The sequence below is a fragment of the Orycteropus afer genome, unplaced genomic scaffold (genome assembly GCF_000298275.1).
Source record: "Orycteropus afer afer isolate SDZICR_OR568_19922 unplaced genomic scaffold, OryAfe1.0 scaffold00285, whole genome shotgun sequence".
Lineage (NCBI taxonomy): Eukaryota > Metazoa > Chordata > Mammalia > Tubulidentata > Orycteropodidae > Orycteropus > Orycteropus afer.
In genome coordinates, this window is record NW_006921872.1 from 158,177 (window position 1) to 182,825 (window position 24,649).

At 53.2% G+C, this 24,649-nt stretch overlaps 1 protein-coding gene across 1 annotated transcript in view; it reads left to right on the plus strand.

The window, feature by feature from the left end:
* The first annotated feature begins 428 nt into the window (after positions 1-428).
* The window catches only part of CNTFR (ciliary neurotrophic factor receptor), a 41,787-nt gene continuing 17,566 nt past the window's right edge, over positions 429-24,649 (plus strand). Inside the window, exons 1-7 of the mRNA XM_007950656.2 lie at positions 429-513; positions 4,578-4,811; positions 11,724-11,841; positions 12,009-12,175; positions 13,387-13,550; positions 17,000-17,180; positions 17,568-17,736. Coding sequence (XP_007948847.2) covers positions 429-513; positions 4,578-4,811; positions 11,724-11,841; positions 12,009-12,175; positions 13,387-13,550; positions 17,000-17,180; positions 17,568-17,736 — 1,118 coding nt within the window. The remainder of the gene's footprint in view (positions 514-4,577; positions 4,812-11,723; positions 11,842-12,008; positions 12,176-13,386; positions 13,551-16,999; positions 17,181-17,567; positions 17,737-24,649) is intronic.

Here is a 24,649-nt window from a genome sequence, read left to right on the forward strand (position 1 = left end):
GGCAATTGGGAGAAGTACAGGCCTCCAATTAAGTTAAAACATTCGCCTTTCAGTTTGTGATGTTTATAGCTAATTAACCAACCTCACCAGAATTCCTCCCCCCACCAGAAACAGGGTTCTGGCATTACCAATGTTCTATAACTCATCCACGGTTGACTATATCCTAAGCCAGCAGCCTTATCGAACAGCAAACCACTATAGGTTACCTCCTGCCATCTTAGCAAACCTTTGCCTATAGATGCCAATAATGTTGCTTTCTATTGTTGAAAGAGGAACCTGAGCCCCATTAAGAAGGGCATTTGGGGTCAAGGTGCCTTGGCCCTGGGGCTGGGATTTCCCAGTCTTGCCTGAGAAGAGGAGGGGGCTCACCAGGAGGTTCCTGCCTAGGCTGATGCTGCCCCCTCCCTCTGCCTGTGTTCTCCCAACAGATGGCTGCTCCTGTCCCGTGGGCCTGCTGTGCTGTACTCGCTGCTGCCGCCGCAGTTGTCTACACCCAGAGACACAGCCCACAGGGTAAGTGCTTGGGAGAGCTCCCCGCCAACCCCCTCACTCAGTGCAAGAACCTGGATTGGTACAGCTGCACATTGACACTGCCCAGGAAGTGCACTGGCACACCCTGGCATTGTAACACATGAACATCCAGAGTCATATGACACTGACATGCAGGGTCATCTGCTGAAATGGTCTCATAGGCACACTCCCCCACAGTGACACCTGATGGTGTCTCTGGCTTAAATGGATCTGCCTCTCTTTGTGTCAGGGCGGGTGTAGGGTACAGGCAGATGGGAGGGATGACTGTGGAATGGTACCTTCTGGGGGTTTGTGGGGGTGCATTTAATGGCACTGAGAAGAGACAATGGACAAGATACTGATCCCCTCTATCCTCAGCCTCATCCTGGAGGAAAGATAGAGGACTGAGAACAAGATGAGGGGGGGCAACAGACTGGATGACAGGTGGGAGAAGGCTAGTGCACTGAGGAAGGGGACAGGACAGTGGGCTGGTGTGGCTAGAGGAGGGAGGGATTATTCAGGGCTGGGCCACTGATAGCCTCCCTGCCAACTGTTTGTCCAGTGAGGCTAAGTTCTCCCCCACAGCCCACAGGGCAAGGAGCTACATCCCCGTAGGGGAGCCAGGCACCCTCTTAACTTGACCCTTATCTGTACCACTGTATTTGAAGCAGCACCTCAAGTAGCCATATCAGCATGAGATCTGAACTTGAAATTTTCCTCAAAGCTCCAAGTGTGGGAGCCTTCCCCCTTGGATGGGTCCTGTTCCTCATTGTGGCAGATCATGGAGGCAGAGAAGATGGGGGCATCCCTAGGGCCCAGGTACAGAGCAGATCTTGCTGGCTGAGTTCGACCATCACAAGGCTTTGGGTTCAAGTTGGGCAGTGGGCTGTGCCTCCCATTACTTCCTTCTTATATAAGACCGACATCAGGACCTAGAGATGGCCTGGCAGCCCCAGGGCCATTTCCCAGTAGATAGTAACCAAAGGAAGCACCAGCCAGCCCATCCTCTCCTGTTTTCAGTCAGCTTGCCCTGGTCTCCACCTGTGCTGACCACACCTGCCAGCGGCCTACCAGTGGTCTCTGCCTTTGGCCTGGCCTCTGCCCTGAGCTAAGATGAATGCTTGTGTGCAAAGGCAGGACCACATATGACCAAGGCCCTGTGTCCCTGAGGGTAAGACTCTGCCCTTGTGTGCGAGACTGACCTTGTGCATTAGGCTGTGGAGGTGAGACTGTGTCCCCATTTGAGTCTATCTCTGTGTGGTTGTGCCCTTGGGGGTTGTGCCCCATACATGACATTGTATATCCTTTGCGGTGCTGTGTCTGTGTGTTTGAGACTATGCCCCATGTGTGATGGCATCTATTTTTGTCCCTTTGTGTCCTTGTTAAACTGTCGCCCTATGTGTGAGGCTGCCCCCATGTGTAACCTTGCTTCTAGGTGACAGTGCCCTTCTTATGCATGCCTGTGATCTCGTATCAGGTGTTACCATTCCTGAAGTGCAACAGCATTCCTGTGAAACAGTGTCCCTGTGTAACTGTGAACCCATGTGTGACTGTGACTTTGTGGATGACTGTCCTGTGTATACTTGTTCATTGTGGGTGACTTTCTGGCATGTGTGACAGTGTGAAGTTGCTTACTTAGGATGCCTGGGTTGGAGGACTGTTTCCGGCATGTGGTCCCCATGTGAGCCTATGTGCGCAGGTGTGAGGGAGCCGTCAGCTCTGTCCCTCTGTGTTCTCTATGTCCATGACCTCATCCTGTCTCTGTCTCTCATCCTGGCTTCTAACAACCTTTTCACAGCTGATTCCTTTGGAGCATTTGTCACTGCGTCAGGGCCAAGAACCCCATCCTCCCCCTGCTGCTTGATTTAATTTCTGAAATGGACAGCACAACAGTAGGGGCACCTACAGGGCGGGAGGAGAGCTGTCCAGAGACAAAGGATTAAATCACTGCCATCTTTGAAGCTGTTGCATGACTATATGTATTGCCATTGTTGCTCTGTTGTAGCAGTTGTGGTGCTGTGTGATTGTCATGACACATTGCCTCCCTCCACCTCTGCACTGTCTTCTGTCATTTGTTGTCATGTTTTCATTCCCACTCTGCCCTAACATTGTTGGACTGTCGTTGTTGGGTTGTGTTGCCACTTCCTTTGTGAAGCAGGTAAGAAGTGTCCATCGCCATTGTATTTGTTGTGTTGTTGGGTTCCCGTTTCCTCCCCTTGTGGCCAGACCTGCCCCCCAGCATTAAAAGACCCATACTGGGTCAGTGCTAGTTCTGAGCTGTTGTTGGTCAGTTTTGATGTGGTGCCCCTGGGACCATGGTGGCCGCTCCCCCTCCCCAACGGTCAGTTTTCAGCCTCCTCCTCAGGCAGCTGGATGAAGTCTATGCTGGGGGGAGGGGGAATGATGCAGGGAGAGGGGCTTGGCATGTTTCCTGGAAGCTCCAGGTTTTTGGAAGGGAGGCTACAGGGGGCTCAGTGGCTGGAGCTGGTGGAAGGGGGGCTCTGTGGCCTGAACCTCGGACACTGGGCCTCTGGTCAGGGGAGGCCCTCATTCAGTCTCTGGCCCAGCCTCACAGCTGTGGCCTCCAAGGCCCCCAGCCGCCGCCCTTCCGCCCACCCCATTCATCCTCTGCTGACTGGTCCCAGGCCCCAAAGACGAGTGGTCAGGGCTGGCTGGGTTTCCTGCTTCCCTCTCCTCTGAAGGGGACAGAGAGGCTCAGAGAGGGGCAGGACAGAGACAGGCAGTCAGAGAGAAAGACTTGGAGAACCAGAGTTACCCCGGCACAGGGAGGGCAGCCCGAAACAGCAAACAAGGACAGATGTCCCAGCACAGAGAGAAACAGTACTGGGGAGGGGGCTATCGTGGGGGGAGGGGTGGCTGGCCAAGGGGGATTCCCTACCCCCTGCAGTCCTGGTGGTGTTAACAAGTCTAATTAAGAGGCCACTGGCCCAACTTAATTGGCTCGTTAACAGGAATCCCCTCTGAAAATCCCCCAACTCAGCGGGATGGCTCTCTGGAGGGGAGATGTGAGCGAGTGTTAACGAGGGATCCCGCAGACCCCCCCACCCCTCCCCCCTCCTCTCCTCTTCCATCCTCCCACCACAGATCTAGCTCTGGCTTCTGGCCACAACCTGCCTGCAAAGCATCTGTCCTCTAGGCTTGGGGAGCAGGATGAGGGGAGTGGGGAAGGGGTTCTAGGAACCTATCTCCATGGCTCTGCCTTTCTTCCCCTCACTAGTTAGGCTGTAGATCTGCGTCTCTGACTTCCTCAGTCCCACTGCCTCCTCCACCTAGCACTGACTCTCGACAGGTGCTCTCTTCCACCCTTCCATCTCCAGTCTCTTGGGCTCCGTCCATCACGCCTGGGTTGCCGTGGCCGGGACTGGGAGTTGCTTTTGGCTCTGACAGGCCCCTCCTGGGGGCAGCAGAGGAATGAATGGTCAGTGTTCTCAGTCAGTCCCAGCACCCCCACCGACCCCATGCAGTTCCTGCTTCATGAAGTTGACAGCTAGCTGCCAGGAGTTCCCTAGGGTTCTCGCCCTGGACTTGCCCACTCTCTCCTGCTGTTGCTGCTGCTGCTGCTGCTACTCCTGCCACTGCCCAAGCCTGGGATGGTAGTGGTGTGGAAAGAGTTCTCTGGGCCAGAGTGGAGGAGAGGGAGAGAGGCAGGTAGAGTGATGGGGAGAGAGACACAAGACAAAAAGGCACTTAGAGGGGACAAAAAGATATCTGGGTAGTAGATACCAGCAGCAAGAGATTGGAGTCATGAGGGTCAGGAAAACTTTTAAAGGACTTAGGGACTGGAGGTGAAATGGGATTTCACTAGAACTGACCCCTCCCAACACCCTACACAAACACACACAAAGATTGTTCATTTACACTCAGCTCCCTTCATGTACCCACACACCTGCACCGTCATAGAGTTTTATACATTAACCAGTCTCTTGAGCCTGGCCATGCTCCTTACTCATGCCCACTCACAGACTCTCATCTGTACAGATTCACCTGCAGAAGCTGGGCAGGGCTGTTACCTGTGACTTCTGCCCTGTGCTCCTTGCTCCCCACAGAGGCGCCCCACATGCAGTACGAGCGCCTGGGCTCAGATGTGACGCTGCCATGTGGCACAGCAAACTGGGATGCAGCTGTGACGTGGCGGGTGAATGGGACAGACCTGGCCCCCGACCTGCTCAACGGCTCCCAGCTTGTGCTCCATGGCCTGGAACTGGGCCACAGTGGCCTCTATGCCTGCTTCCACCGTGATTCCTGGCACCTGCGCCACCAAGTCCTGCTACGTGTGGGCTGTGAGTGTTGCCCTTGACCCTTCATTCCACCTCCTCTCTCACTCAAGAAGGTTGTCAGTGAGGCCCAAACCCCTGGCCCGGACCAAATCCTCTTCCTGTGGGCAGGTTTGGGAGTGGGGAGGTAGCTGCAGTCCCCTAACCCTTGCCCTGTGATCTCAACTTACTGTTCTGACCTCTGAGCCCAGTCTTTCCCACTGAGTCCAGACCCCCGGGCATTTTGTCCATTTATCCCACCCCACAGGAAGTCTTTGAGATCCTGCAGCCGTGCACTCCCAACATCTGGGCAAACTTTATATACTATATACTATGATGATATAGGCAGAGGAAGGCTGGCAGGGCATGAGCCATCTGGGGCCCACTAGGAGCACAGCTCTGAACTAGAGTGGCCTTACTATGTCTTTCATAGGGGCTAGCCCTAATGGCCTTAGGGAGAAAAGTAAAATATGAACTTTGCAGCTATAAGTATGAACACTCTAAGAGACACCTAGGGAGGAGGAAGGCTTCCTGGAATAGGAGGTGCATGGAGATTGGAGGGTTTGGAAGATACATCATTTCTGACAGAGAGCTGAATATGCCTGTAGACCTCAGAAGCTGGTAGGGCATGGAAAGGCCACTTGGTATAAATGAGGGGAAGGAGACTAGGGAGAGGACTGAGGTGGCTCATGATCCTGGAAGCTGGGGAGTGCCAGGGTCATGTTCTTGGAAGATCCCTCTTACTGAAGTAAAGAGATGCAGTTAGAGGGGACAAAGCCAGGGCAGGAAGAATAGGAAGGAGACTTTCTGGGATCTAGGAGAAATGTGAGACCTGGGACCAGGCCATGGAGTTGGGGAAGTTAAAAGGGGGTGGTTGGCTCTCCAGTGGTTAGTGATGGATGGATTGGAGGTGGGAAGACAGGAGAGCAGAATGGGAGGAGTCAAGACAGCTGTCAGTACCAGTCATTTCAACAGCGACAAAGTAGAAGTGTGGAGGATAAGATGGTGTGTTCTGCTTGGACAGTCTTATTTTGGGTTTCCCTAGAAGCAGATCCTGAGATGAGAACTTGTATACAAGTAGTTTATTTGGCAGGTGATGGAAACACCATAAGGGAATGGGAAAGTGACACAGAAAAAGGAAGTTAGCATAGCCAATAGTGAGTCATCAAGATCATTACCTCTGGGCAGTGAGCTTAACCCACTGAAGGAATTCTGGGAGCTAATGCAGATCATGCACCCCAGAGTAATCCTACCTGAGGGGTGAGAAGCTGGAATGTTTATATACTAACTCCTGCCTGTTATGACTGAAGAATTCTCCTGGCAGGGGGTGCTTTAATTTCCCAGTACTTTTGGCTTGATGCCTCAGCTGGCAGAGTGGCCTTTGGTGGCCAAAGAAAGCTCTTAGGCAAATAACTGCAGAAGCTGGCAGTGGGAAGTGGTGGGGTGAGGGATCTGCACACCACCAAGATCTGCCACAGACATGCTGAGTTGGGGTCCTTAGGGGACTACCAGGAGTTAATGGAGCTGAGGCCTGGATCCAGGGGAAAGGCTTGTGCTGGAGATACGGATTTGGGGGGTTGTCAGCACTGTGGCAATGGGAGAAGGTGAGATAGCCAAAGGAGAGAGACTGTAGGGTGAGGAGAGAAGAGGTGCCAGAATTGAGCACTGAAGACCATCAGTGTATAAGGGGTAGATGGAGAGAAACAAGCTACAAATACCATTAAGAAGGAGCAAGCAGGAAAGCTGAGGGAAGACCAAGTGAGTGTGATTTGGAAGAAGGGTTTGGAGGAGTCAGCATGATGAGTGCTGCTGAGGGCCAGGCAGGGGGCAGCCCTGCAGCCATGCACTCCCAACATCTGGGCAAACACCCAGCTCTCAGCCAGAGGCGCCCACCAACAGAGTAGATACTCTGAAAACAGCATCTTGTTTCTTCCATTCCTTTTCTCCTTGAACCAAAGATTCAAGCTTCTCTGGCCTCCTCATATTTGGATATGATTCATCCTACTGCCTGGAGATAGTTTCTTTGCTCCTTGGGAGCTACCAAGGAGATGTTAAAGGATCTGGATACAGGCCCTAGCTCCCACTGTTAGAAGACTGGTGTGGAGAACAGTGTGAAATGTTAGACTGAAGGCTTGCTCACGGTCCTTCACAAAAACACTGACCCATATTTTCACTGGGGGAGAGGTGAAAATATGTTTTGGTCAGAATGTACCCTTCCCCACCTATTATGTTCAAATGGGAGAGATGGCATTCATAATTGAACCTCTTAGTTGCAGGCCAAGGGTGGAATGATCCCTGTTGTCCAGCTTGAGAAATGCAGGACCAGCCTAATCGTGTCCTTCCTGACCCACCCACCCCAGGGTCCATCAGAACTGGAGTACTCAGTTTAGCCCTGGGCCCTTAAATGGGGAAAAAGGCCATTTACGGGGTACTGTGGAAGAAGGATGAGACCAATTTGGCACCAATCAACTGCACTCTGTCTTCTCAGTTTAGGTCCCAAGAGTTCTCAGGATGGACAAGGCTGGCAGAGGATGGATGGGCCGTGGTGGCACTGGGCCCCCATTTCTGATGAATTGCCTTGATCTTCTTTGGGAGGTCCCGTGGGGGCTCAGTCTTGAAGTAATGTCTGTACTCACAGGAGATGCCCACAGTTCTCCTGTTGTGACCAGACCCCAGACCTTTTTTTTTTTTTCCCCCTTTTTTACCATTCCTGTAGGCCCCGTTGGTCAGAAGAGGGCTGGCCATGAATTGGCTGTAGCATTAGTAGGTCCTTATCATTGCCCTATTTCCTTCTGAAGACCTGGTCAGAGGAATAGGGAACATTAATCATGATTGTCTCAGTCACTTTGTATTAGTAACAAGAGACTGGGTATGGCAATACTCAATATCAAATTATCCTTCTCGCCAGCTCTTAGAAGAGGATGAAGTTACTCCTGATTTGTTGATCATTCAAACCAAAAAATACTTAATATTTATCCTAAACATATGAGACTTTCATATGTTTATTTCCAAGGGAAACCAATGACAATACTCTGTTAAAAGTTTTAACCAGGCTGGTCCCTGAACTGCTTTCTTCTGATCTGCCTTCCTGCCCTCAGATAAATACACAGAGCTCTAAGGAATCTTCTACCCAGGATTATGAAAGACCTCCCCATGGTAGAAACAGGATCCCAGGGTTCCTTTTAGCATCATCCTTTTGTTTACTAAACACTGCTAAACCAAAAAACCAAACCCACTGCCATCTAGTCAATTCTGACTCATAGTGACCCTATAGGACAGAGTAGAACTGCCCATAGGGTTTCCAAGACTGTAAATCTTTATGGAAGCAGACTGCCACATCTTTTTCCCCACAAGAACCTGGTGGGTTTGAACAGCTGACCTTTCAGTAGACAACTGAACGCTTAACCACTGCACCACCAAGGCTCAATCCTAAACACTGCTAATTCAGTGTTCTGATTTTAAGCTAAAGCAAATCAGAAATTAAAGTGATTTTTAAATGGACAGTTCCCTGTCCAGTTTTTGGAAATCTTTATGTGATGGTAAGGAAGTGAAACTCCAGACCCTGGTTCAGCACTACTTTTCCTTCAGCCCTGTTTGGCTGGGGAGGAAAGAGTGGGGAAGAGGACTATAGTTGAAGAAGGAGGTGCCTGGGGAGAAAACATGGGTGGGAGGTGGGGGTGGGGACCTTTGGGAATCCAGAACTTAGGGTGCCTCAAGGGATGCTATGAGATAAGGTTGGGACAGGCCATGGGCCTTGAGTGCCAGGCAGGAGGAGGCTGGGTCGCCCGGCTCCACCCAGCCTGATGTGTCCTGGCCAGGGCTGTGGGCAGCCTGCCCCTCCTCCTTTCTGGGCCGGCGGGCAGGCCTCGTGCGTGCCGGGGGCTCCAGCCCAAGCGGGCTGGCGAGATGAGAGGAAAAACATGCGGTTTGGTGGGCTGGACATGGAAAAACAAGCCAATTAGGAGGAAAACAAACAAACCCAGGGCCAGTGGGGGACATGCACGCATGCACACGCACACACAGCCCCGCGTGGGACCCAGGGATGGATGCCTTGCCGCAGGCTGACACAGTCACTTGAGCATCTCAGGAGCCCCTACAAGGGGAAGCTCAGGATGCCTGGGCATCCAGGAGTACTCCTGCCCAGTACTACTGCCCAGAACGCGGTATGTGTATGTACGAGCTTTTTCCCACTCTCCCTCTCAGCATGCTCTCACATGGTGTTCAGCTCACACGTGTGAACACGCTTGGAATTCTGGGCACCTTCTCATACCCACAGTTAGAAAAACATACTCAGTTTAAGCCCCTATGCAGTGTCTCGTGTGTAGACTTGCTTTCACCATGTATTTCACATACAATGTCTCACTTACTTTCACAAAGCACCTCACTGTAAGCCTCACACACAATCTCGAAATCAAACAGTTGCACATTGAATCACATGCAGGAGCAGTCACACACAGCCTCAAACCATACAACAACACACTCAGAGTCTTAGTCATACACATGAAGCCTCACAGCCATTCAGTTGCTCACAATCAGCCTCTCAGAGTTCCCTATACAGCCTAACAATCACAGTGTCTAAAAACACTCTCAAAACAGGCCTCCCAATTGCACACTGTCCCACAATCTCACACTTGGTCTCTCATAACACCCCCATCTCCACCCACCCGGTCCCTCAGCTGGGCTCCAGCTGCAACAAGTCACTCCTTTTCTTCCTTTTCTTTGTTTTTCTTTCCTCCTTTTCCCTCTGAGAAACCTGGTCCCTGTCAGGAAACCCAAGCCCTTCCCTGCTCAGGGCCCAGGGCCAGGCAGGAGTAGCCAGATGACAGACAAAGCCCCTGCCTGGCCTCCAGACCCCCATGCACTGCCCAGTCAGGAAGGGGGACTGGTTTCAGGGGCAGGTTAGAAGAGGAGGTTGGTCTGAGGGAGAAGGACAGTCAAAGAGGGAAAGAGAACACTGGTCAGTGGGGAGGCTGGCCGGGGGAGGGGGCCTATGAGTCCAGTGCCATGGCCTGCTCTGCCCTCCAAAGAGCCCAAGGTGACAGGGCGCTGACTCTGCAAGCTTCAATCCCTTACCCACCCCCCCCAGCGCCCTTCTCCTTTGAAGCTGGGGTTGGGGGGGGTAGTGGGCAGGAGGGTGGAGTGGAGGCTTCTCGGCCGACCTCGGAATGTCCTTTCCTCCTGGGGTGGCTGCCAACTCTGGCCTGGCCCACAGGCCCCCACAAGGCACTTCCTGTGTCCTTGGCCGCCCCCCACCCCACCCCCATGCCTCTGTAGCCCTGAGCAGATAGGGAAGGGACACAAGAAGTACACAGTATGAACACGGAACAGATACAAGATGGGGCCAGGAAGACTTCCCAGGAGAGGCAGAGGTTGGCAGAGCACAGGTTGCCCCTGTGGGGGCTCAGCTGGGCTCTGGCTGGCCCCTGCAAGCCTAGGGTAGTGCTGTCTCGGCCCATGGCATTGCCCACTTCACCTGTTACACCCATGCTTTCCTGATGCCCACTTGCCCCCTCCTCCCTTCTGCTGCAAAGGCAGATCTGGCTCTGGGCATTCTGACTCAGACCCCTCCCTCCACAGCTTCACACTTAGGGGCCATGTACACACAGTCACACATTCTCATGATCACATGCACACTGCGAATGAAACGAATGAAAGCCCATGGTTCCCCATGTGTCACCATGGCCACCCTACAAGCATAGACATGCACTCCCCTCCACTGTCCCCGGATCATTGAGCTGCCCCCTCCCATTTCCTGTCCACCTGTCAGGCAGGGGGTGGGGGGGCACAGGAGGGAGGTGTCAGTGTCCTTGGAGCCACGGGCGGACATTCCTTGCCTGGGTCAGATCACAGAAGCTGCCTCCTTCCAGGAACCTGAGCCGCCTGTCCTCACGCCTTGCCCAATGCCTGAGGGTGGGACAGCTGGGCTAAGTGCTCACAGCAGCAAAATGAGTGTGGTTGGATGGCAGAAAGGGCTTCCCATGTGTGTCATGGGGTTTAGTCTCAGCTCAGGCTTGCTGTGTGAACCCAGGCAGGTCCCCATCCCTCTCTGTGCCTCCCTATTCCAGACAGAAGGCAGCTGCTAACCATGCAGAGGGTTTCTTAAAGGCTCTGGTGATGAGAAGCTAGAGGGTGGGGCTGTGGTGAGATGAACACTAAGGGACAGCCATGTGCACAAACACAGTCATATAAGAACATGCGCTCAAGAGCCACACCCAGAGTCACACACACTCACGTGGAGGCTCCTACATATGTACCCATATCCCATACCCAGTCACTGGGGCGGGGGAGTGGCGGTCATTCGTTCCTGTAATGCACAGATGGGTCTACACATGTATCCGTGTTCCCAGATGTGTACACACATATGCACATGAACAGCCACCTAGTGCTCTGCTGTTCCCTGTATAACTACCAGGCCTCTCCTCCTGTCTCTCAGTCTCTACTGAGGGCCTCCTGAAACCGCCACCAACGGGAAACCTGCGGTGTCTTCTCCAGGAAGTGTACCCTGATCACCCTAGCAACCAGAGGACCTGGTCAAGGTTCTCCTTGGCCTGTCACATCTGCCTGCTAAAGCCTGTCCTCTGGGAATGGACACAGTACAGCAGGAGATGTGGGACTGGGGCCGATCCCTCCAGACAGCACCTCCATCCTGTGATTGATGAGCTGAGGCCCGCAGCCCCTGCTCCCCAAAGTTCCCGCCTCCATTGAGCAGGTGGGGGGGGCTCCCTCTCCTCACAGCCCTTGTTTTTCTTTAATTAAACATCTGGCTCTCTGTGGCCTGGGAAGCCTCAGACCCTCGCTGACAGCACCCCCCCCACCTCTGGCATCTCTGATGGGTTCGGGGGTGGGGAGAGCTGGGGCTCTGGGGCCCACCTGTCCCCACACTAGTGCAGGGGACTAGGGGCTCCAGGAGTGCCCTGACTATGTTGTCCTTGCCCCCAGTGCCACCACGGGAGCCCGTGCTCAGCTGCCGCTCCAACACTTACCCCAAGGGCTTCTACTGCAGCTGGCATCTGCCCACCCCTACTTACATCCCCAACACCTTCAATGTGACTGTGCTGTGAGTAGCTGCGCCTGTGACCCGGTCCCAACCCTGACTTCTGACCTCATGTCTGACCCCCAGCCATACCCTTTGCCCAGTCCAGCTGTGGGCTTGACCTCCCCCCAACCTCTGCCCCACCTGACCCTTGATGTTGGTAATGGTGCCTGGGCCCCCCCCTTCCCCAGGCATGGCTCCAAAATTATGGTCTGTGAGAAGGACCCAGCCCTCAAGAACCGCTGCCACATCCGCTATATGCACCTGTTCTCCACCGTCAAGTACAAGGTTTCAATAAGTGTCAGCAACGCCCTGGGCTACAACGCCACAGCTATCACCTTCGACGAGTTCACCATTGGTGCGTGGTGGTGGTGGTGGTGGTGTGTGGGGGGTCCCTTCTGCATATACGCGTGTATATAGTGGGTGTGTGCCACAGGTGTACACTGACATTGGTGGGGATGTTTACACGTGTGCATATGTACCATGGTATGTGCACAGGGCACATACATGTGTGGTATGTGTGCACCTGTGAACAAAAGAATACCCTTTACCTGTGGGGGCTGAGAGACACCTCCAGCAGCTCTTCCCATCGTCTCTGGCTCCCAGTGCATGCAGGAGGGGGAGGAGGGGCAGGCTGGGCCAGACCCTTGTGCAGCTGCAGCCTCCACACCCCCCCAAGCTAATGGCTTCCTTACGGCCTGTGATGAATGAGGTGTCAGAACAGGAGACAGGACTGGGACAGATACAGCCCTCCTCCCACCCCCATCCCAGCCAGACCTTCTGCCTACCCCTGCCCCATTCCAGGCAGACCCTTTGCCTGTCTTTGCCCCATTCCAGCCAGACCCCCCATTTGTCCCTATCTCATCTCAGTCAGACCCCCTGCCTGCCCAGTCCCACCCCAGTTAGGCTCTCTGCCTGTCCTGGACCCATTCCAGGCAGACCCTCTGCCACCTCTTGTCCCATCTCAGCCATATCCCCCATATGCTCCTGACCGCCCCCTCCACTCCAATGGCTGGGTCCCTAGCCAGACTCTTTTTACAGAACCTGGGCCCTTAGAAGCTCCCATCAAATGCCTAGCCTACCTCCAACCTAGATTTGCAATGCCTGTGGGCTCACTTTTAACTTCAAATCACAGAACAGCTTCAAACCTAGGCCCTTCCAAGGGAGGCCATGTTTCAGTTTGGAACTGGAAAAGTTGAGATGACAGACAAGATTTGGGGAAATGTGTAATATAGCTGGTGAAGAAGGGTGTGACCCAGGTGATGATGGTAATGCTGGAAGTATTGTATAGGCTTAGTTACTAGGGAGCTAGTCATCATGAGGATGAGGTTTGGATGATGGGATGAAGTTTACAATATCAAGAACTGGTGACAAGGATTACAGTGATAGTCATTGGTGAGGACGGGGATGTCAGAGGCAGAACTAATGAGATAGTTGTTAATGGTGGCTGCCAGGATTGACCACAGAGAAGAGAATGGCAACCATGATGATCAACATGATGGCTGGGGTTCATGAAGGAGGGCTGCTCCCGGAGATTACTGTGGTAATGAAGCTATGTCTCCTGAACAGTGAAGCCAGACCCTCCAGAAAATGTGGTAGCCCGTCCGGTGCCTAGCAACCCTCGCCGGCTGGAGGTGACATGGCAGACGCCCTCAACCTGGCCTGACCCTGAATCCTTTCCTCTCAAGTTCTTTCTGCGCTACCGACCCCTCATTCTGGACCAGTGGCAGCACGTGAGTGTCCTGCCCTGCCCAGATCCTGGATTCTTGAATCAGGGCCACATGGCCTGGGAGGCACCCATATTGTGGGAGCTCTGGTAGCATAGTGCCTAAGGCACTTGACTGCTAACCAGAAGGCTGGCGGTTCAAACCCACCAGCCACTCCTTGGAAGGAAGATGGGGCAATCTACTTCCATAGTGATACCACCTCGGAAACCCAAGGAGGGGTCACTATGAGTCGGGTCTGACTCCACGGCATATAACAACAACAACAGCAGCTCCAATGGGGGCCTGGGGGCAGTGAGCGAGGCTTTCGGGGAGGGGGCAGAGGTGAGGATGGGTAAGGCCAAGGGAGGTATCCTAATTCAAGGCCCTTAGGAATTCCCAGTGACCCTCATTAGTTCAATGGGAACATATGTTCCTTTGTAGCTCCCCAGGGATTCATCAGAGAACGATGCAGGGTGGGCAGTGTTTCCCTTTCTTTATCTCTGACTCTTGGACCTGACCAGCCATCTCCCTCTTTATACTCTGGCCCAGACCCTGGGCCTATGCTGGACCTGCCTCATCTTAGTCAGACCCTTGCCTGCTCAGTCCCATCCCAGCGGCAGGACAGTCTTTGTCCTTAAGGACTCACAGCTGGGCTCAGGGAGTCAGGATCAAGCAGTGGGTCAGGTCTGTTCCAGATGTGAGTTTAGGCCATAACTACTGTTTAACGTTCCAAAGTCAGGCTTAGCTTCAGGGTCAACTTTTGGTTACAGGGTAAGAGGTGACCTAGGCTGGGAACCACAGAGTAGACAAGGGTCAATATTGGGGCAGCTATGGTCTGGGATACAGGTCAAGCTATGATAGAAAGCTCGGGGTAGTAAGTGTTTGGGGAAGACTCGAGGTTCTCTCATTGTTGAGAGCTCTGAACCCGTATTGTTATGGGCACTCTGTGTAGCCCATGAGGTCTATGAGCTAGGACTGGGGCTGGAAGAGTGATCCATAGGGCAACCCAGGCTGGTTCCTGGGGGGTCACCCTGTACCTCTGCTGCATCTACCAGGCTCCAGGAGCTCCTTCTCTCATGCCCTTCTCCCATGTGGCTTTTAAAGTACGTAATTCGATTCCTGGGCGTCTGTCCGGGGTTTTGGGCCTGGCCCCCACAAAGGCTGCTCACACGCTCACATGTTCCCTGACAAGAGTCCGGAGTCCCTCCCACCTGGCCAGCTGCCCGAGCCTAATGCATTGCTAATAACCAGGGTCTAGTTTCAGAAGCCCCCCCCTCCCCCGCTAACGAGCTACAGGCAGCAGCCCCGCGCATTGCAGCGCACACGCCTTGCAGTGGACCTGGCACACTGCCCACTGCACACACGGGAACATGCACACACACACGTGACCCCCAGCAGGGACTGAACACACACATGCATGTGACTAACATGCTAAGACAGTGCATTGGCCTGTACCATGGGACAAGTTGACCCCCACACATGGTCAGAGCAAAGTGTGTGGGCTTTATGGCAAGAACATGCCTAGCCTGTGGCACATCCTAGCCCTGTCCATGTCTCCTTGGCATTGGGGTTGGCTAAACTTATGACTCTTCTGAATTTTAGTTTTGCTGTGAACATATTCTATTCCTTGACCTTGGAGAGAAACAGGTATATGATTTGGGAGGTGATGCAGAGTAGGGAGCAAAGAAAACATCACTTGGATTTTCAGGAGATAAAAGATAGAGGCCAGGAATTGCACATGAATGGGCATCAGGAAGTCTGGCAGGGGCTGTCTCAGCATGGACAAGGAAGAGGAGGCAGTACTGGGACCCAGCATGGGTTCCCTTTAGCTCCTACTCTGGCCCTAATTCACCAGGGAGGCCTGGAAGGCGTGCCTGATGGCTGCTGCAGCAGACAGGATGGAAGATCCGGAGGTGTATGCCAGCCACTAGGGAGTTCCTGCCAGTTGAGGAGTCATTCCATTAAGGTTATGGATTAAGGGATTAGTGACAACCTAGCAAGAAAGGCCCAGGCCTAGGAGCTGTGGCTGCCAGGAGAGCATTGTGCTCCTGGACCATGTTCCTAGAGGGATGGTACCCACCATGAGCCTACCAATGAGGTGACAATTTCATCTTCTCCTCATGGCTCTCTCCTTTTGGGAAAAGACAGATGTGGAAGTCTGGAGAACAGAAACAAAGGAGGGGTCTGGGGGGCAAATCCTGACAAGAGGGAGAAGGAGGTGGAGTTACTTAGCCAACGCATCTCTTGGAGTAGAACAAGACTCTGGGAGCCAGAGATGGAGCTGGGGCCCTAGACCCAAGAGAAGAGGGCCTTTGGATCCCACTGACCTGCCAGGGCTGGGAATGGGACCTGCTATACTCAGGTCTGGGCCCCAGATGACTGACTCTCACCTTGACCCTTACCACAGCCTCCCAAATAAGGGCTGAAGACCCAGTGAGAATTGGAGTAGGGCTTCCTGCTCCACTTGGACCACACTGCACTCAGGAACACACATACACACCCACGCACATATACTCAGCCCGTAGGGTCAGGTAGCCCAGACCCCAGTTTTCTTGGGGAAAGACTGGAACAGGGACCAAAAAAGCCCTAAAGCCAGACGTGGCCCAGAGCAGCCCCCTTCTCCGCCCCTACCGGCTGCCCCTGTTTACGAGGCGGCTTAATGAGGCAGCGGGTGCCGCTGAGATGAACCAGAGCTCAGCCTGGGCCTGGGAGGGGTGCCGGACGACGGGCAGGCTGTCCTGAAGGGTTGGGGGAGACCGATTGGGGCTGGCCAGGGCGGGGGTGGGGTGGTGATGCTTCTAGGAGGAAGTGGAGCAGCTATCCTGCTGCCCTGGGGACTGCCCCTCACCCCATTTCCGTCTCAGGCCCGGTGATAATCATCATAATCTCACTGAGGCCTTCCTGAGGTTGGTGAGGCCAGGCTGGTGGGTGTGGCAGGCACCTAAGAACCCTGGCTTAGAGCTGGACCCAGTGATAACTACAGTGTTGGCAGCAGTCTCTTTGGTGCTTGCCATGTGCTGTAGTCCTCGGTACAACACTATGAGAAGGATACTATCGTTAATACCATCTTACAGATGAGGACATCAAGGCACCCAGCTAGTTAGGAATGGAGCCAAAATTTGCATTCAGGCAGCCTGTGATCTTCTCATTAAACTGCTTCTTGATGGGGGAGGAGGGCAGCATGACACCATTTCCTCTCTTACCCTGTTCCCCTTAGGCTGGGACTGAGGTCAGGAGTCAGGCTGGTGGTGGGGAGATGGGGGAGCCAGGACAACCACAGAGTGGTGGACATCGACCAAAAGGATCTCTGTTCTCCTGCAGAGGTGTTTTCCAGTCGGAATATTCTCCACATCCCATCTCCCCAGGGAAGTCCTCGTGCACCCAGAAATGTCTTCACTCTCCTCTTTCCAGTGTTGCTCTGACTTCTTCTGGGGTGTATCTCACTCTCTTGACCCTTGTCCTTATTCTGGCTGTAGGTGGAGCTGTCTGACGGCACAGCACACACCATCACGGATGCTTATGCTGGGAAGGAGTACATCATCCAGGTGGCCGCTAAGGACAATGAGATTGGGACATGGAGTGACTGGAGCGTGGCCGCCCATGCCACACCCTGGACAGAGGAGCCACGACACCTCACCACCGAAGCCCAGGCCCCGGGTGAGCTCACTCTCAGCCCTGACCTGTGCTCACCTCGCCAACCCCTACCCTGGATGCAGACTCTGCTCCAGTGGTCTCCACACACTCTGGCCACCACATTCCCTGTAGCTACCACTCTCCTGTCTGTCTGTCCACCTCGCTGTTCCTTTTGCTATCATTGAGTGTCATTAACCCCTTTTGTAGGAGTCATTGAGTGTCTCTAACCTGTGAGCCTTGGAAGGCAGGGTCTGTCTCATGGGAGAGACAGGGCATGTTTGAGAGAGCAGGCAGGGGCTGTCTGAAGAGGGACAGACATGCTGAGCTGAGCAGGAAGCAAGAACAGTGTGCATAGTGAGTAGGTGGGACCCCAGTCCTGGCGCTGCCCTGAGTTTTCCCCATGTTCCCCAGAGACCACGACCAGCACCACCAGCTCACTGGCACCCCCACCCACCACGAAGATCTGTGACCCTGGGGAGCTGGGCAGCGGTGGGGGACCCTCAGCACCTCTCTTGGTCAGTGTCCCTGTCACTCTGGTCCTGGCTGCCGCTGCCACCACTGCTAATAGTCTCCTGATCTGGTAAGTTGGGTGGAGCTGGCAGAAAGAGGGAAGTCCGAGGGGCCCCCAATGTGCCCTCATCACTCACAGCTCCCTGCCCTGTCTCCCCAGAGCCTGGCACCCTGTGAGGACATGACAGAGCACCCGCAGAGGAGCAGAAGCCGGAGCTGAGCCCGCAGACCCCGGTTTCTATTTTGCACACGGGCAGGAGGACCTTTTGCATTCTCTTCAGATACAATTTGTAGAGACCCCGGCAGGCCCGGGCCTGCCGCCCCCAGCCCCGCCACAACACGCCGGCCCTCCTCCCTCCCTTAAGGGAGGAGGACCATGCAGCTAACCCGCCCACCAAAGACCTCCCCCCCCATCCTGCCCCCTCAGGCTGGACCCTCCAATGCCAGCGACTCCCAGGAGTCCTTGGGGAGCCTGAGGGGAGGCCCTCATATCCATAATTTCTCCTCCTGCCCCAGCCTCCTGTCTGTCCCAGGGTCTCTGTTGCCACCATCAGATTATAAGCTCCTGACGCTGGGGGGGCCCAGCCATTCCCCTCCCCCCAGCGCCCACACTTTGCAGTCCGCCCACCTCTGCCCGTTTTGTACGACCCTCCCCTAGCTCCTACTCCTACCCCACAGTATTTAATGCCCTGTCAGTCCCTTCTAGTCTGACTCAATGGTAACTTGCTGTATTTGAATTTTTTATAGATGTATATACAAGGGTGGGAGGTGGGGGGGTTCTCATTAAAGGTCACCATTTCATGAGTCCTTGGAACAGACCCGCTTTTGGGAGCACAACCCTCTTCCAAGGACCCCTCCCCATTTAGGCCTGAAGGAGCAAAGAAATTAGGGTTGGGAGAAGTAAGGAGAGAAAGTTCAGCTTTCAGGCAGATGTGGTTAGAGGGAAGACTCTACTTCTTCAGGGGTAGGGCTTCCCTGGAGATTGGCCCAACCCCCCACCCCCCAGAACCCAGAACCACAGAGACTCCAGAGCACAGGGTTGTGACCAGGGACAGTGTGGGGAATAAGAGGTCCCAGTGGAGCCAGTCTTGGAGGCTGCCATAGTCCTGGCTGGGGTAGAAGCTTTTCAAAGGGCCTCTCCAAAGCTGCCTCCCATAAGTACCCAAGCCTAGACTCTGCCCACAGGGGCAGAGATAGAATGAAGTGAGGAACCTACGCTTCATCTTTTTCTGGGAAATCCTGCCAACCAGGAGACATAGTCCAGGGGCTTCAGCTGATCAACCCTGGGGCTCAGCCAGACAATAAGGCCCAGAAGACATAGTGCCCTGTGCAGGCAGGAAGGCTGCGTGAAGGAAGAAGCCACCTGGAACATAGCTGGGGCTTTGACAGGTGCTTTGGGACTGGAATTCCGAAGTACAAGGTTGATGTCCAGGGTTAGATTACAGTTAGGACTCAACGTAGGGTGGGTGAGGCAGGGCCCTGGCTTTTCAGAGATGGTTAGTCTTTCATCCAGCTCCACACCCTACCTGTCCTTCCAGTCCCCAAGCAGCTGCTCCAATGTCCCTTTGACGTCTCCTCCTCCAAGGGGCCCTCTGGCTGATCAGGTTTAGCCTCTCATAGAAGCCACTTCACTAAGGCTCCTTAACTGAGAATGTCCAGGACTTGGCCTAGCTGAATTTGGGGTGAGGGTATGAGATAGACCAGGGTCCCAATCTGGGGAGCCAGCTTTGGCCTTGCTCTAGGTGGTTGGTGTAAGAAGAGAGATACAGTGAAAGTTGTGAACACAGACCCACAGATGTGTCCACATTAACACACACTAGCCACACAGCAGGCACCAAGCACCACACCTGCACTCATCCAGACCTCTGCTTTGTCACACACACATTCCCAGTGTACACTTTTCTCCTCAGACCAGAGACAGAAAATGGATGTATCTCACTCCTCTCATCAGGCCCACCTGGGGACATGACTTGGGAGGGTAGAAAGCTCACAGTGTCTCAAGCATTGATAAATCAGGCCTCAATAAAGCACAGACCCTGATTTGGGGACTGGTGAGGGGTTTGAGAATACAGAGGATTGGCTTTCCTCCTGGCCAGGCATGAATGGACAACAGGGGTGTTCCAGGTGGGAGCCCCATGGAGAGCAAAAGCCTTGTGTCAGGGTGGAGCTCTTCAAGCTGAATTGCTCTTGATAGGGAGCACATGGCCTGGAGCTGTCTTTAACTCCAGTCTACCGTCTGGTTCCTGTGAGGTAGGGCCCAGGCCTGAACTTGCACTCCAAGTTCAGAAGGGGTACAAGCAACAGGGGGGCTGCCACCTCTCTTGCCAAGGACATATTTCTAGAAGGTGTATGAACTACCCCTTTTCTGTGTCCTTTAGGTGGGTGGGTGGAAGCTAGGGGTCCTCTAGCCTGTGCTGCCTTCCTGCCTTGAGAGCTTTGGTCAGCCTTGACCTGCCTGCCACCCACCCAGGGCTTGGGCATCAGCAATCTGGCCTCCATTAGCAACATGGGAAAGCAATTATGTGGGGCCTGGGGAGGAGGACGGGCCTGAAGGAGGGGAGGGGGCCTGCTGGAGCTTCAGAGGCCAATGGAGAGGAAGACTGGGGTACCTCACTGCCCCCTGGAGATAGTTGGACCCAGCCCTGTCCCAAGCCCCAAGGTGGCTGGAGGTAGTTGTCATGCCTCTGACTGGACTGGATGTGGGAGTGATCATCCCTCCTTGGGGGTCCTGGCCCCTCGACCTCACAGAAGCTGCTCACCTTGGAGGGTCTTGGATGTAGTCTACCACTGCCTTCCTCCAGTACTGTCCCTCCACATCTGCTATTTCCCATGGTGGTTCTGGGGAGCTTGGGATAAGTATAGACATCAATTCTTGGAGCTAAAACATAACCCAAAGAATGAAAACACTGCTAGGGTGCTGAGGGGCTGGTGGAGTAGGTTTGGATCCCAGGCTCAATGTGCACAGTGGCCTGGCCTTTCTCTTTGCTCCCCCAAAGTACGCTGGGATGGGGTGACCCCCCCCCATGTTCTAGTCTATTAGTCACCTGCACACCTGATCTCTCAATGTGGCTTTGTCCCATTTCTATAACCCTGGACTTGTCTCTGTCCCAACCTCTTCTCACCGTCCCATGCCCATCTGTAGCTGTTCTCTATGTCCTATTCCTATTTCTTACATGTCTCCATCCTGGTCTCTATCTTTATCTATTCTTTCTGTGTGTCTCTACCCTCTCTCTGTCTCTTTGCATGTTTCTATCTCCTGTCTCTGCCTCCCGCTCTGTCTCTTCATCTCTCTATCTCTGTGTGTCTCCATCCCCATCTCCTTGTCTGTCTCCACCCATCTCCATCTCTATCTCTCTGTCCCGATTTCCCAACTCTGTCAGTCCTTCCCTCTCTGTGCTCCCTTCTGTGTATTCTGCCCTGGTTCAGACCCTAGCCTTTGGCCACCCACGCCTCTTGGACCTGAGCAAGGGGGTGTCCTGGCTTTTGCTGCCCCCTCTCGGCCACCTGCCTGCCCTTCATTCCTGAGCCCAGGCTGGTGTCTACATGTCCTACAGTCTGCATTCTCAGCACCCAGCCAGGAGGAAGTGAGCTAGTGAGCTCACTCTCAGGCTGGGACCCTGAGAAAGTTCATTCTCACTTGGAGAGAATGGAATGCTTGATTCCAGACCCCAGCTCTACACCTTAAGTGTCTTTATATCCTGAGGCCCACATGCCACCTGTGACCATAGCCTAGAGCTACTGGACCTGGCCACCTAGAGGCAAGACCCTCAGTAGATGAAGGGCTGAAGCCTTGGGGGCAGGTGTGGGCCTTCACCCTTCCCTCTCCTCAAGGAAGGGAAAACAGATCTGTAGAGGGTAGTCTGGAGGAGCTAGTTCAAGAAGAAAGGCTGGAGGGGACCTTATCTGACAGGGCCACTTGGACAGGGAAGGCTAATCTGAAGATGAGTAGATTTGAGAAGGCCTCATGTGACAGGATTAGTCTGAGAGGGGAGGCTGGTCTGGAGAGTGTCTAAAGGCGCCTGGGTTGTTCCTGAGAGGGAGACTAATCTGAAGGCATGTGGATCTGAGAACAGCATGATCAACTAGTCTTGGTTTGCTGGGACTTTCCTGGTTTTAGCACTGCATGTCTCACATCCTGGGAAACCCCTCAGTCCCATGCACTCGGGACAGTTGGTCACCCTATCTGAGAAGGCCTTATCTGACAGCGCCTGTCTGCAGGAAGAGACTTCTGGGCCAGAAGTTTCCTTGGGCAGGGACCAGATCAGGAAGGGGGTGGGGTAGCTAGGGTCCTTCCAGAAGGGCAGTGGCTTAGGGAGTGGCCACCAGGGGGCAGGGCAGGCTCTCAGGAGAGTCACAGGCAAAAGCCCCAGAAAGGGAGCCAGATAGGGTGGAGCTGTGTGCAAGGTGTGCTGTCTAGAGCATGTATCTCTGTGCCATCACGTGCGAGTTGTGATTATGTGCAACTGTGGAATTATGTTTCTGTGTGGCTGTGTGACCAAGGGTGCATCTGTGGGTGGTGCCTCTAGGACCACGTGGTTAGTGTGTGGCTTGTGATGGAGAATGTGCCTAGTGTGGCCTTGGTTGAGGCCTCACCTGAGGCTGTAGTGGAGACAGCAGGAACACCTTGGGCTCACCAGGACAGAGAGGCAGTGGAAGTGGTAAAGTCAGAAAAGGTTCCTGGGAGGGGCTGAGGATGGGGAGAAGCAAGGAACCAGGCTGCCCTACCTGCCCCTGCCCCCACCCAGCATAGTATTCCCTATGGTTTCAGACACAGGAGCCACATGCCCTGGTTACACATGAGAGCAGTCCCTGTGCCAGCCTGCCTATCTAGGCCTTGCCTGCTCCCTTCAGCTGGCCCTCCTGCCACAGAAATTCCTCCTTGTTCCCTAATCATTGTTCCTCTACTTCCATACTGCCTCACCTTTGCACATTCTGTGGTCCTGCCTAGGATGTCCTCCTGTGAAGTATTTGAGGTCCCTCTAAGGCTGCCTCCATGAAATATTCCCTGCTTGTTCCCTTCTCTGCCATGGACTTAGCACCACGTGTGGAGGTCTAGTGTCAGGGTCTCTGTCTCAGCCCAGGGATTGGGAAGTGTTAGGGGCTGGCCTTCTTGGATCTCACCCAGAGGAGGATCTGCGGGGAGAGACATGGACAAGGCAGCGCTGGGTATCTCTGGGTTAGGATAGCAAAGTGAAGCCATCACAGAATCCTCCCAACCTCCCTACTAACCAAATGAACAAGAGCCAAGAAAAACCAAACCAAAAACATTGCTACAGACTCACCAAGGCCCACCAACGAAATCCTTTTTATAAACTTTAAAATGTGATAGCCAAGGAAAGCAACAGAAGATTCTGGTGCAATGAATGAGTGGTATGTCTCCTACCCTCACCCCCAAAAGTAGCACTGAGAAAAGATGAATTGACAGAATGCCAAGAATTCTAGTAAACTATAACCTGAAAAAAGTGGACTGTGGGGGAAGTAGGTATTCTTAGGAAGAATCTGGTTAAAAAAATTTAAAAAAAGGAAAAAAAAAAAAACCCTCATGAGTAGTCCCTGAGACCTCAGGAGAGGCAAGAAGAACAGTCATGGCTTGACATCTTCTACGGTATGGGGTCTAGGTTACTGAACAAGCTAAACCCACAGGAACGGAATATGCTCCACTACTCCCCCACTTCCCTAGCACCCCACCCCCACTGAGAGAGTGGTCAGGGGCCTGGAACCAGACATCTAATTAAGTCTCAGAGGAGAGACAGCAGTCAGGCTCCATGGAGGTCAGCAGGCTGCCCCATCTTAGCCACCCTCAGGCCCTAGAAGTGGTGGGGAGAGTTGAAAGCAACAGTCAGCCTTCACACCACAGCTCCCAGAGGAAGATAAACTGGTCCAGACTAGATAAGAAGGTGCTCAGGGAGCACTTAGCTACACTCTAAGATAAGAAGAGGTCTGTTAAACATGAGCCATGGTGAAAAGAAGTAAGAAGAAAGGAAATGGTGTGGCCTTTAGGCACATGGACCACAGCTGAAATATAGACAGGAAGGAAGAGGGGAGGAGGGAGATTTGGAGGGCCAGAGGGAGCAAGGGAGACAGAATACAAAAAAATTGATGAAGAACCCAGTCTAGAAGAAAACAACCAAAGGCATCAAAGCAGATTCTGGTAAGTTCTTCCTGCTATAAAAGACTTTAATAATAATAATGTGAAGTCAGTAGAGTAAGACCTCAAAAACAAGATGAGAAGACAATGGAATTAGACGAAAAAGGAGATTACTAAACTAAGGGGGGGGGGAGAAAAAAAAAAAAAAACACTGCCTTCAAGTCGATTCTGACTCATAGTGACCCCCATTGGATTTCCGAGGTGGTAAATCTTTACGGAAGTAGATTGCCCTGTCTTCCTTCCACGGAGTGACTGGTGGTTTTGAACTGTTAACCTTCTGGTTAGCAGTCAAATGCTTTAGTCACTGTGCTACCAGAGCTTCTTAAGGGAAAATAATAGAAGACCAAAATCACACCATTACAGTGTAAACACACAAACTAGAAACAACCAAGAAAAGAATAGATATGGCTGAAAATCAAAGTAATTATGTGTAGGAAAGGATTGTGATCATGGGGGTAAATGTGGTGGGAAAAGATAAGGATATTAAAGCAATTAAGAGAGAAGATGACAGGAGATGATAAGCTAGCATAAGAATATTACTGGTACTTTAGTGAGTAGCGACTGGGATCTTGAAAGCTAACAAGCTGCCATCTAGATGCAACGATGAGTCTCTCCTCATCCAGAGCAAAGAAGAATGAGGAAAACCAAAATTCATGGAAACAATTAGTCCTAGCGACTGGTACACCATCTGATCTGCAGCCTATACAACTATGAGGCCAGAAGAACTAGATGGTGCCTGGCTACCACCATCATCCACTTGGAAGGGGATCTATATAGGAGATCCTGGATAGAGAGGGAGAACAATGTAGAACAAAACTCAAAATCATTTGGAGGA